Here is a 14481-nt window from a genome sequence, read left to right as displayed (position 1 = left end):
TTACTAGATAAAGGTACCATGATGTAAAATGGCATTACTTAAAAACGTATTTATATACTTTGAAGTATTGAAGAATTGAAGTTTACAAATTTGATTTAAAAAATTGAAATTTTATAAAATGTTCAAACATGTTTTATGCGTAGTAGGAATGAACTATCAAAAAAGTACATTAAAAAAAAAAACGGATGAGTGACTGCTTTAAGTTGTATAGAAATACAACTTAGTTATTGAATTATGGAGAAAATAACTTAAAAGAAACGGACCATTAAAACAAATTTCATGTATTTTACAGGATGCATTGCCAATTATGATGGAACGGAGGGGAAGGAGATGTCGATCAACCTATCGGTACGAGAGCGGCTGTACGCAAGTTGATGACGGAAATATTACAAAAGGCTCTGGAGCACTCTTCGATACCAATAAAACGGGTGCAGTAATAAATATACGTTTGATGACCTTACTGGTAGCCAACTCTCCCCCCCATCTGATCTTTACAAAATAAAATCACCATTTTAAAGAGTTGAACAGTAATGTTACCCTTCCTCATAGAACTCGTCAGGCATTATACCGCAGTTAGGTACCGGAGGGGGCTGGACAGTCTTTTCCGCCGGCTTTTTTTAATTTTATTTTGGGTGGGGAGGGAACCAGGGTCAAAAACCGAGTTCCGACATTACAGCGGGCCGTTTAAACTGCCAAAAAACGAATCGCGGGTCTCGGGACTCGAACCTCTCGCCGCTGGAGTTCGGGTCACACAGACGTGACACACAGGCGGAAAAAATTTTTTTAGTTTTATTTTGAGTGGGGAGGGAACAGGGTCAAAAACCAAGTTCCGACATTACAGCGAGGCCGGGAAACTGCCACCACACGACGCGGGTTCAAATGGGGGGGAGGGAACCAGGCAAAAACCAAGTTCCGACATTACAGCGGGCCGTTTAAAACTGCCAAAAAACGAATCGCGGGTCTCGGGACTCGAACTCCCCGCCGCTGGAGATCGGGTCACACAGACCAGACACGCTGGCGGACCAAAAAAATGTTGGAGTCCGGGTCACACAGACGTGATGACGGAAATATTACAAAAGGCTCTGGAGCACTCTTCGATACCAATAAAACGGGTGCAGTAATAAATATACGTTTGATGACCTTACTGGTAGCCAACTCTCCCCCCCATCTGATCTTTACAAAATAAAATCACCATTTTAAAGAGTTGAACAGTAATGTTACCCTTCCTCATAGAACTCGTCAGGCATTATACCGCAGTTAGGTACCGGAGGGGGCTGGACAGTCTTTTCCGCCGGCCTGCCGACAAAAAAAGAATTCAAATAGGACAAAAAATCTATTTTCAGTACTTCTCAAGTAGCATTTACTAGTACTTCCACTAATACTTCCACATTAGACTGTCCTGGTATAACCATAGAATCATCTTTTTATATAGTACTTAGACTTATTGTCTTAGGCATAGCTAAAATGTTACGAAAGTTGTTTTTTTGTCGGCAGGCCGGCGGAAAAGACTGTCCGGCCCCCTCCGGTACCTAACCGAGGTCGCCGTCGCACTGAACACACGGTTAGTGGGCTCGTATACGAGCATTGTAGGCTCACAGGCGTGGCAATGGCGTGAATTCAATCCACTTAAATTTCAGACACGCATGTGAGCCTACAATACTCGTGGACGTGGCACGAAACGTTTGGGATTGGTTCGGCGGTTAGGTTATGCCGAGTGACCGGACGAAACTACTCACCGCGCAACTCGTACACCGGTACACCGATGACCAACGACAATATCGCAGTTAGTCACATAGCCTACCAGCTGTGCTTCGCATTTTGTGGGACCTATGTTATGTTGATTTTCGCTCTTCGGGTATGTAAAATATGTATTCGTAGTTTTTATAATAATTACTAAGGTTGTTTAGTTTAAATAACTGGAACTTTAGGATTTTCGAAAGGCATAATAAATTAGTTAGATCTTCACCGACTTGAACAATTTAAATTTTCTGGTAAACACTCTCTTATATAACATTCTTATTTATTATGTAGTAGCAATAGTTATTTACTGTAACTACCTATATTTGATGAAAAATTGCTCATTATTTTAATATTGTTGTACCTCTTACTCTCGAAATCGTATTATACATAAGATGATGCGTATTGCCAATGAGGACCCGTCCTTGTTTGTATTGTTATTTATAATTTAGTTCTTTAATATGCTATAATAATAATTTATATATTTATTTGTTGTATTAACGCCAAACGGCAATTATGTACGTATATATATATATATATATATATATATATTGTTTTCGCAAATTTTACATTCTGAGGCCTAAATTAGTTGGATAGTAGTTTTTGTAAAAACCAAAATATTGGTTTATTCATCTTTTTCTAATGATGATTTCGTATACCAGCAACATTTGTTTAAAATTGATATTTATATTTGAAAAAATTAAAACTACAAAAAAGTTTTTTGGAACACTGATGCTCGCGACCTCTAAAAATAATTTTAGAAACTCTGAAAAAAACTATGAAATTATTATTTTACCGCAAGGAACATAATGTCAAGAGAAGACCAAAAAAAAAACCAAACAAAATAAATTTTTTTTTTGGTCCACCCTGATATACAGGGTGTTTCAGCATGAAAGGTAAGTAATAGGTAATTGGATATCTGGGGGAGCCCCCCCCCCCAAATGAGTCCCCGTTTTTATTTTTTTTCGATAAGTCAAAAATTGAAAGTTTCGACAGTTGAGTAATAAAATAATGACCTAAAACTACAAAAAATATTTCATGTTTTTCAGTGCAAAAAAGCTAACCTTAAAAGAGGGGTCACATCATTTTTCAGTCCCTTTCGGCCCCCCCCCAACTCAAAAAATGATTAAAGACCATAAAAAAATAATCAGTGATAAAAGATAAATGCTAAGACATAACCGATAAGAGATAAAAGAAAAAAAATTTGGTAAGAGATAAATTATTAGAGATTAGAGATGAATGATAAGAGATAGGTGCTAAATGATAAGAGTTTGGAGATGAATAATTAGAAACAAGAGATAAGAAATAAATAATAAGATATTAGTGATAAGCGATAAATGGTTAGAGACTAGAGGTAAGAAAAAATTATAAGTTAAGTGATAAGAGAATAGTTAAGGGTCGAAAAAGACTGAAAATGATGTGAACCCTCTTTTAAGATGAGTTTTTTGCACTGAATAACAGGGAATAATTTTTTTTTTTAAAAGTCATTATTTGTTAACTTAACTGTCGAAATCTTCAATTTTTTACTTATCGAAAAAAATGCAAACGGGGGCTTGTTTGGGGTCCCTCCAGATGTCCAATCACCTATTACTTACCTTTCATGGTGGAACACCCTGTATAATAATTTATGCTATAATATGTTTTATAATACGCTGAATATCTGTTTTTTATATTGTATCTCTTGGGCTGTTGCCCGTTTTGTAATAATAAATAAATAACTAATTGTTTGTATTTTTTTTTTTTTTTACGTATAGGTAGCTGGACATATTTTGTGGTTAATTTCGTATTTCACATCAGAAAATATTATGGAAGTAGTTCCACAGAAATGGTTTTCCAAAGGCCTCTGTGCTTGGCCAAAGTTAAAAAAAACTTAGGAAATTATAACAGCTATACGAATATAAAAAGAAACGAGAAAAGTTATTGAAAAAAAAAACGTGCCTGAGTTTGCCGACATACTGGAAGCCAGACGCCGATCTGCGTTGGCTGTTTGTTCCTTGGTTGGTCATTCATTCAAAGGAATCAATTAGATTGTATAAAAATTTAGTTTTCGCCGGTTGCAAAGCGGGCGGCCCTCAAAGTATGCAACAGTCAAGAGATAAACAGAAGTCGTCCAGCAGTGTGAAGCCGAACTACACGTTGAAATTTACGTTGGCTGGTCACACAAAAGCAGTGTCGTCGGTGAAATTCAGCCCTAACGGAGAATGGCTGGCTAGTTCATCGGCTGATAAATTAATCAAAATTTGGGGAGCGTATGATGGAAAATTTGAAAAAACCATATCTGGTCACAGATTAGGTATTAGTGATGTCAGTTGGTCATCGGATAGCCGACTTTTGGTATCAGCGTCCGATGATAAAACTCTTAAAGTGTGGGAATTATGTTCAGGAAAATGTGTCAAGACACTCAAAGGACACAGCAATTATGTATTTTGCTGCAATTTCAACTCACAATCAAATCTCATTGCTTCGGGATCATTTGATGAAAGTGTTCGAATTTGGGAAGTAAAAAGTGGCAAATGTCTTAGAACGTTTCCCGCGCATTCAGAGCCAGTTAGCGCTGTACATTTCACCAAAGATGGGTCCTTGATTGCTTCCAGCAGCTACGATGGGTTATGCCGTATTTGGGACACTGCCAGCGGTCAATGTCTGAAGACCTTATTCGACGACGACGACAAACCGCCAGTATCTTTTGTTAAATTTTCACCAAATGACAAATATTTACTTATAGCCACATTAGACAACACGTTAAAATTGTGGGATTACATCAAAGGAAAATGTCTAAAGTCTTATATTGGCCATAAAAATACAAAATATTGTATATTTGCCAACTTTTCTGTGATCGGGGGAAAATGGATCGTATCTGGTTCGGAAGACAACATGGTTTATATTTGGAATCTACAATCAAAGGAGATTGTACAGAAACTGCAAGGACACACTGACGTGGTTTTGTGTACATCTTGTCATCCAACAGCAAATATCATAGCATCAGCCGCTTTACAAAATGACAAAACGATTAAATTATGGCTAAGTGATACTTGACTCATTTTAAACTAACTGAACATTTTACTATTACAACACAACTATGACAACTTACTATTACAAATATTAGGCTATAACAAAATTATTGCATAATTGTACAATATTTAATATGTTATCGAACATAAATGTGAACATACAGTTTTCTTTTGCTCGAACTTAGTATTCGTGTTATTTATTTATTCGTCTTGGTAATTTGAATATTTTAAAATTACACTGGACATTGTCGGGTTCCATAATATGTGTCCAGTAAAATTGTAAATTTACGCAAATATTTTAATGTTTCGAACAGATATTTTTCGCATAAATAGTAATCAATATAGTTAATATTATTTATTTGGGTCATGGAATATGCGTATAGTATGTTATAAGTAATAAATATAGTATAACCTTATATGGTATTATATGCGAACATTATAGAAATCATTGTGTAATATTTAAAAGTTGTTTAATACAAGGACCAATTTCATTCATGTCCTAGATTATATCATATATTATAAGCCATAGTATTAAGGTGTTGGATGACCACTCTATTACGGCTGCTGTTATAACTGTACCGTACGTTGTCTATACCATTCTTTATATTAATTATACTGTGTGGTTTTATGTTTAATAGTATTGTGTTCCATCATATTATTGTTGTTTTTTATTTCTACTTAAATACTAACTTCCACCAAGATGTGTTATTGAACATTTTTATAATCTCCTGTTGCTACATAATATACAGTTTTAATAGAATTTAATTTATTTATGCAAATATTTAATATGTTTTCACATTTATTATGATGATGTCAACCTTTAGTTAAACACAAAGTATAAAGGAACCAGTTTAGGTTTTTACATAAAATCGAATATTGCGTAAAGTGTTTATTAATATTCAGAGTGTAGTCAATTTAAGTATTATAATATTTATGTGAAGCTTAGCCAATTTATTAGTCACACAACAATATATACAGTATAATTTATGTATTTTACACAATAAAAAAAAAAAACTATGTCTTTCTAAAAATATTTCTTTTTTTAAGGAATACCCCACAGGCGGATAAAACCCGGTTTTGTTTATCGCCATTAAGAATCATAAATTATATATGGCGATAACCAAAACCTGCGAGACGGTGTCTCCAAGGCCACCAGCACATGTACCTAACTTTTACACAATAAAATAAATTATGTCTTTCTGAAAATTCACACCACTTCCCGTTTATATTAATTGTTGTCTAAGTATAAATTAATTATTAATCACTTCGTCAATTTATTGTTCAACTTCCATATAATATATAAACATATTAAGTTTATGTACACATTTTTAATTCCTTTTCAATCGTTTAGTTTTAATTTTAACCACGATAGTAATAAAATTAGTCATAATTAATATAGTGTAATCTAATTAATAAATTAGTGAAGTTAGAATTTATACACGTAGCCACTATAAATCTAGTTTAGTATTATAAACAGTAACTGTGATTTATAACAGTTATCACTCGAGTAGCAATAACAGGCTGTTACTCAGATAAAAAAAAACAACTGTTACAACAATTTTTTTTTTTCTAACTTGTTTCCGCTGTATAACATGTTGCCAGCTTAATAACAGACAACACACAACAGTGATAAAATAGCCGCTGGAATAACACTAACAATCATCGGCTACACCCACAGGCCACAACCGTACAGCAAAATATAATAAAGAAATAGCGGATTTCGGGCAATCGCTCCAGCGTATTAACTATTAAAGATCCAAATAATATTCGGTAATAGTTATTATTAGATAACGGTAAAGTTGTTATTTTTTAAATGATAAGGGTCGGCGTTACCGTGGCAACCTGTTATATTACAAGTGTTTTCTGTTATTTACAGGGAAATTGGGGAAAAAAACAGTAACTGTTATTTTAACTGTTATTTTGTTAGTAACAATAACATTATTTAACTGTTGAACACGAATTAACAAAGATGCAAACTACGACCAAATGATGGCTGACTAGAGACGTGGGAATCAACAGCGGCCTGTACCGGCTGTCGCACGGCGAAGGTCATTAATCCCCACCTAGCGCATTAATTTTGAGAAAATGGTTTTTTTTAGATTTTTCCCTTTACTTACACTATAAGACCCACCTTTGTGCCAAATTTCACGTTTCTGCCTATACTGGAAGTATCTTACAATTTTGACGATGAGTGAGTGAGCGAGCAAGTGGGTCAGTCAGTAACAAAAATGCAAATTTTGAAATCCTCCCATTTTGAAACAGTTCAATATTAAGGGCTCATATTTTTACAGTACCCTAAGCTACATGAGTTTAATCTATGTTCCAAATTTCAAAAGCTTATCTTAAGAAGTAGCAGAGATATGAGAGTTAGAAATACCGGGTGAATTGGTTCGTATAATGCCAGTGCATTACACGAACCACCGGCAGTGCACTGCCGTGCTCTCAGATACTACGCAATAGTAATATGCAAATAATACTATATACTGACTAAAAAGTCAACAACATAATAAATAACTAAAGTAGATTAAAAAATTAATCTAAAATAATTAACTAGAAAAACGTGGGGCGCATCTTTACTACTTCACACGTCTGAATATATATTAACATTCTCTTCTAATTAATAACTACCTGAATTCATAATTCAGGCACAACCATCTTTTCTCTTCTAAATAAAATAATACATAATGACATGTCATGTAAAATTGAGCACCACATTACTTTAAATCTTAAGCAAGTAGGTAGTTAACACAAAAAAATGAAACACCCTACCTAAAAACAAACTTTTGAGAGAATAGCAATTAATTCTTTTCAATTTGCAATGTAATTTAAGGCAAGTGGCACGGACATCCATTCAATTTCATTTCCGATAAAAAGTGATACTATTACTTTCTGATCCGTTCGGTTAGAGAGACAACTTAATGCATTAACATGAAAGCTTAGGTGTTAATATCTAAGTAAAAAGATGCGCCCCACGTTTTTCTAGGTCACCTGTCCTATTTGGTTATCAAGACCCCCGGAGGGTTATTTTATACTTTTTAAGGCGCATAAAAACGTTAGTTTTTTAGATTAATTTTTTAATCTACTTTAGTTATTTTGTTCTTTTTCGTTTTCATATGTACGTACCTATATATTTAAATGTACAATGTTAAACCATACATTAGAAAAGGCTGCATGGGCAGAAGGATTATCATAAGATATAGTAATCAATTTAAAAGCTTATAATTTTAGAGTTGCTACTAAATAAGTTATCATACAAGTTGAAAGTAAATTGTAATTGCTATATAAATTGTCATAAAAGTAGAATAAAAGTTTTAAGAAAATGCAAAAAAAAACAGTAATGTTGGGAACGGGTTTGACCTGGTACCGCTCATATCTAAACACCGTTCACGGCCAAACGCACCGCGCATAATTTTTGCTGGTGGATGAGAAATAAGTATTTTTGAATTGCAAGATTTCAACCGGAACGACGGACAAGCAATCGCCCCATTTTAGCCCCCTTAGGGGTGGAATTTTCAACCTCTTAAGGATTAATAATGCATTGTCATCAAATTATGAGCTACCCTGAAAGTTTCAGCCGGATAGCTAATCGGGAAGTGCTTGAAATTTGAGTTGCAAGATTCCACCCGGAATGACAAACAAGATTGTGAGTTCATTAAAACGTTATAATAATAAAAAAATTTAAAATACACATTAAAATATTTGCATAGATTTATCAATTTTATGTACACATATTATGTAAGCCGACAATGGCCTGTGTAATTGTAAAATATTAAAATTACCAAGACGAATAGCGGCAGATCCAGGCAGCACCGAGACCACACCCTGGACTGGAACATTGCGCAACATGTCGTAAGATGTGAAATCATCTTCCCACCATCAGCCAACCCGGATAGCAAACCTGCGTAAATACCAGCCCATTCGCGAATGAACTCTCAGTAGTGTTTAGCCCGGCTTACTTAGCACACCTACGAACCGAACATTACTTTAATCTGTGTATTATTACTATTGTCAAAGATTAAATTCTTACTTGTAACCATTTCGGAAATATTTTCTCTTTATTTTAAAATAAAACACATATCTTTCTCATCTTCGCGTTCAACATCTGCAAAAAGGGGCACTGAACCATCCAACATCACGCCGAGGGGGCAATCGAAGGGATTCCAAGCACTTCTTGTTCTTCAAAGCCTTTGTGACGGACATCTCACCATGAACGCATTATTGTGAGTTAATCTGAAATATATAAGAATATAACATAAGTTTTAATTAAGTTAATTGTATGAGTAATAAGCTGGTTGCCACTTATCGAAGTAAGGTAGAATTAGATTTGTCTGAGATTACATTAGAATCTAGTGAGATAACTATTTAATTAACTTAAACGATAGTACCATTCTTATTAATCGGGAATCCTTACCCGACCCGGACGAACTTTTCGACAACACGTTTAGGGAAAAACCACAATAGTAACACAGTAGCTACGACTAGTACATCAGAAATAGAAATTAATCAACCAATAATGACTTCAACTCCTACAGACGTGTTACAGTTAACGCCTTAATATTCCGGTAAAACGGATATTTATCAAATTTTAAACGCGCGTGAGGCAATTATTGATTTGGTTAACACCGATCAAAGACCGCTTTTGTTAAAAAGTATGAATTAATAGTATTATTAATTATATTATTAAAGTTATTAAATAATAGTATAGTAACTAACACTAGTAAATAAGTATTTAAATATAAGCGTAGGTTAACTTTTAATTAATAAAAATTACTGTTCTAGGTGAATGGATACTCTGTCTACTTACGGAAAAAATAATCCAAGCTAATAAATTAATTATGAGTGCGAACGACGCCCAAGTAGTTTTCCTAAAAAAAATAATAAAACTAGCTTTAGATAATTGTACGATAAATCACTCACCTAAACACACCTTAAAAAGCATTTTAGATCAAGTAAATTCTCAACTTACTATAAAATTCGATGAAAACTATCTAAAACTCACTGAACGAAATCTCACAAAGTTCTTGAGAGAATGGTTTGGCCCAATAAGCCCGTACAATACCTCAATGGCTATAGTGATAACCGCTATGGCAGGGAATAATTTTAGGAATTCTATTTACCCATATTATGAAGAGCCCCAAGATATACCTTCGGCCAAACTAAAATTTTTTGTTGACATACTAATACTAGCTTATGAAAATTGTACGGTGTTTAAAAGAAGGCTTACCCTTTGGGACATAATTTTAGAAGCCAACGGATTAATTAATTTTCCTGGTTGTTTTCTTAAAAGAGTTGAAAAGGAATTTAAAGAAGCTTTTAAAGAACGTTTCAGCAATATGAGACCCTATAATACTAGTATGGCGGTAGTCATCGCTTTACTAGACAGAGATTACTTACTATCCCAATTTACAGAAATATTATTTTGAATGGACTATTCCATAGACTAGAAACTGTAGGCTAGACTGTGCCTAAAGTTCTAGGGGGAGACAGGATTTGTTTCCCCTCACGTCGAACCGGTATTGTTCTAGTCCTGTAATAGATCTACCCTTTTATTATTTCCCCGTATTGGCACGCATCTCATACACAGAAGACGAAAGGTGTGTGTTTCCCTAAAGTTCAAGGAGAGACAGGACTGTTTTTCCATGACCCCGACCTGGAAAGCACCCTGAGTCAGGTGTAGTAGACTGTGATTAATAATAGCACGGTTATTATATAAATTTAACGTTCCTTTCGTTTATAAATTCTAAAAGTAACTATACTATCTATAAACATTTTTTATGAATACATTAACACAAAAAAAATGTAAATTGCATTTGTATTTATTTAGGTAAACGAATATTCAAATAAATGTAAAAGAAACATTGTAAAAAAAAAAATGTATTCATTATTAAATACTAACCTAATTATATACTAACAAACATTTTTTTATGTATTCAAACAAATGTACAACTAATATTATATTCATTTTCATGATTTAAAGTACCAATTATAAATTTTTAATGATACACAAATATGTAATTATTGCGATATACGCTTGTATACCTTGGTGGAAGTTAGTATTTAAGTAGAAATACAAAACACAACAATACTATGTTTGAACACAATACTATTCAACATAAAAAACACACAGTATAACTATAAAGAAAAGTATATACAACGTACGTTACAGTTATAACAGCAGCCGTAAAAGAATGATAATCCAACACATTTATACTATGGCTTACATAAAATATAATCAAGAACATAAATGAAATTGGTCCTTGTATAAAACAACTTTTAAAAAGTACACAATGATTTCTATAATCTTCGCATATAATACTCTATAAGGTTATACTATATTTATTACTTATAACATACTATATAAATATTCCATGACCCAAATACATAATATCGTTTACTATTTATGCGAAAAATATCTGTTCGGAATATTCTCATAAATTTATAAATTTACTGTACACATATGGAAACCGACAATGTCCTGTGTGATTTTAAAATATTCAAATTACCAAGACTAATAGCGTCAGATCCAGCCAGCACCGAGACCACACCCTGGACTGGAACATTGCGCAACATGTCGTAAGATGTGAAATCATCTTCCCACCATCAGCCAACCCGGATAGCAAACCTGCGTAAATACCAGCCCATTCGCGAATGAACTCTCAGTAGTGTTTAGCCCGGCTTACTTAGCACACCTACGAACCGAACATTACTTTAATCTGTGTATTATTACTATTGTCAAAGATTAAATTCTTACTTGTAACCATTTCGGAAATATTTTCTCTTTATTTTAAAATAAAACACATATCTTTCTCATCTTCGCGTTCAACATCTGCAAAAAGGGGCACTGAACCATCCAACATCACGCCGAGGGGGCAATCGAAGGGATTCCAAGCACTTCTTGTTCTTCAAAGCCTTTGTGACGGACATCTCACCATGAACGCATTATTGTGAGTTAATCTGAAATATATAAGAATATAACATACGTTTTAATTAAGTTAATTGTATGAGTAATAAGCAGGTTGCCACTTCTTGAAGTAAGGTAGAATTAGTTTTGTCTGAGATTACATTAGAATCTAGTGAGATAAATATTTAATTAACTTAGACGCTAGTACCATTATTATTAATCAGGAATCTTTACCCGACCCGGAAGACCTTTTCGACAACACGTTTAGGAAAAAACACAGTAGTAACACAGTAGCTACGACTAGTACATCAGAAATAGAAATTAATCAACCAAGAAATTAATGACTTCAATTCCTACATTAAGTTTAACAAACGCGTTAACTCCTAAATATTCCGGTGAAACTGGTATTTATCAACTTTTAACTGCGCGTGAGGCAATTATGGATTTGGTTAATACTGGATCGAAGACCGCTTTTGTTAAAAAGTATAAATTAATAGTATTATTAAAAATAGTATTAAATTAATTAGTTATTATTATTAGTATTTACTTATATTTTGTATTACTACAGCAATTAATCAGTATTTTTTTAGTATTTTAACTTGTATGGAATCATATTTGGTGATCTTACACGTACATAAATTATACTAATTAGACAAAAATATACCCTATTATTAAATATATATAGTTATTATAATAGTAATATAAAACATTATACCAAAACCAATTTAAATAAGGTGTTTTTTTTTTTAAATTGAACACACACCTACTCATATGATTTTTTTTTGTATATTTCATTTTATAGTACCTATTTATGATTAATAATTACACATAGCAAAATAAATAATAATATAAAACAACAGTTTTAATCAATATTCATGTTGTCAACTTAAAGTTAGTAGTTAAAAGTTAAAACATTATATTAAAAAAATTAATATATTAAGTTAAATTATAATTATTTCGAAAAGTTTTTTTCTGGCTTTTGCGTTGGCAAAGTCTGTCATTATCTTATCGATATTGAGTTCCGCGGTCCGGTTACTCTCAATAGTCAAAACACTAATATTTTTCAGTCATTCTTGACAAAAAGATAAACATTTAGTTTGTTTTAAAAATATATTTACTAGTCAGTCAATATTATTATAAACATTGACTGGCTCTATAATTATGGCTCAATACAGTATTAAACTAAGGTCAATAGTTTTGTAATTAAATTTGAACCAAATCTAGGGGGGGGGTGTAGTTTGGACTAAGAGTAATTTTAAAAATAAAGACCACTTTATTATTATATATATACATTTATAGGTGGTTGTTACACTTAATAATATATTAATTATGATAGGTTGATCGGTTTTACTTTTACACCAATTTAAATTTATTTCAGGACATAGTTGATGGTTCATTTATTATTAGTGAAAACAACGAGGACAAAGTCGGAAGTGCCAATTGTGAAGTTGTACTTGAAACACCACTTCCCTCAATCCCATCCTCTATAAAAAGCAATATTCCAAAAGACAGGAAAATAGAAACCACTCTAGACAACTGTATGATGGACGTCTACAAAGTAATGCAAACAGTAACAAATATACCTCGTAAAGACAAGTGCGCACAGTTTACCGAGTTACTCAATACCAAATTAAATGAATTTGATAAAAACACACAGGACAGTTTAATGCATGAAATAGATATTTTAGTGTTCCAAACTAAATTGGCCGAAAAACAGAAGGAACCATCTCAACACGACGATCATTGCTCACAAACAAATCTTTTAACTAATAGTTATACACCGAATAGTTCATTGCAACTGCCAAATAATTTAAATACTGACCAAAGTTATAACTATTTAAACAATGTGTAGTCAAAGGTATGACATTTTTTTTTTTAATATATTTTCTGCTTTAATGGTTTTAGTATAAAAAATTTGAATATAAAAAAATTAACTGAGAAGAGAACTTAATTAAAAGTAGGACATAATTTAATTTACATGGTATATGTTTACATATAATTGCAATAATTACAATATACAGTTGTTTATTCATACAAACAAATGTTTAGAATGTGTATTTGTTTAAAACTTGTACGTATTTTTTTTTAATAGAATGTCTAATTTTATTTATACGCGGAGTTAAAATTAAAATTGTTTTTTTACCTTTATTTCTTCTTTTAAAACATGTATGAGAGCACTGCATACTTCGTGTATGATATTTGATATTATTTGATTAGCCATCTTGAATAGATATGACAAACTCACAAAGCTATCTCCGGTTGCCAAAATCCTAAAGGTAACCGCTAACCTTTCCTGAATAGGTACAGTCTTGCGCATATTGGTATCCTGTTTTTGAATGAATGGACCTAATTTATTAAGCAGGAACTCAAAGTCCTCAACCGACATTCTGCAGAAGTTCTCAAATCTTCCTGATTGTTCAAGGTTTAGGTCTGCCAACATATTTGAAGCTATGTATCTATAGCCACATAAATCCATAACAAAAAAATACAATACATAACTCATGGATAATAAGTTGCTTCTAAATTATAGTAATAATTAATATTTGGCCTTAAGGAAATTAAAATCAGTCAGTTTTTCTAATGTAAGAAATTGGTTTTCAATATTGAACAATTTTCAAATTAAAAGTTTTTGAATTACAAGAAACTGAATTTTTTTTTATGATAATTGGTTTCTTACATAATCTAGTAGAGTAGTAGAAAAACACTAGTTTTTTTTACACAATTGAAATCTGGATATACGTTATTTTCTTAATGAAAATAGCATTAAATCATATTTATAGTTAAGTTGGATTAATCGATGATATTTAAAATAAAACATAATTATCTTATAAA

General features: G+C 32.6%; 1 protein-coding gene across 1 annotated transcript; it reads left to right on the top strand.

The window, feature by feature from the left end:
- The first annotated feature begins 3807 nt into the window (after positions 1-3807).
- Positions 3808-4773, top strand: LOC126847643 (protein will die slowly-like). The gene has a single exon (XM_050588026.1). The coding sequence runs from the start codon at positions 3817-3819 to the stop codon at positions 4771-4773; it is 957 nt and encodes a 318-aa protein (XP_050443983.1). The 5' UTR covers positions 3808-3816.
- Positions 4774-14481: the final 9708 nt, after the last annotated feature.

Source organism: Adelges cooleyi, unplaced genomic scaffold, assembly GCF_023614345.1.
Source record: "Adelges cooleyi isolate 19-005CV unplaced genomic scaffold, UGA_ACOO_1.1 ACOO_flye_CR_arks_rails_tigmint_CR_PRNA_113, whole genome shotgun sequence".
Taxonomy (NCBI): Eukaryota; Metazoa; Arthropoda; class Insecta; order Hemiptera; family Adelgidae; genus Adelges; species Adelges cooleyi.
The sequence above is the reverse complement of the archived record's forward strand: the minus strand, read 5'-3'. Positions and strand labels throughout refer to the sequence as shown.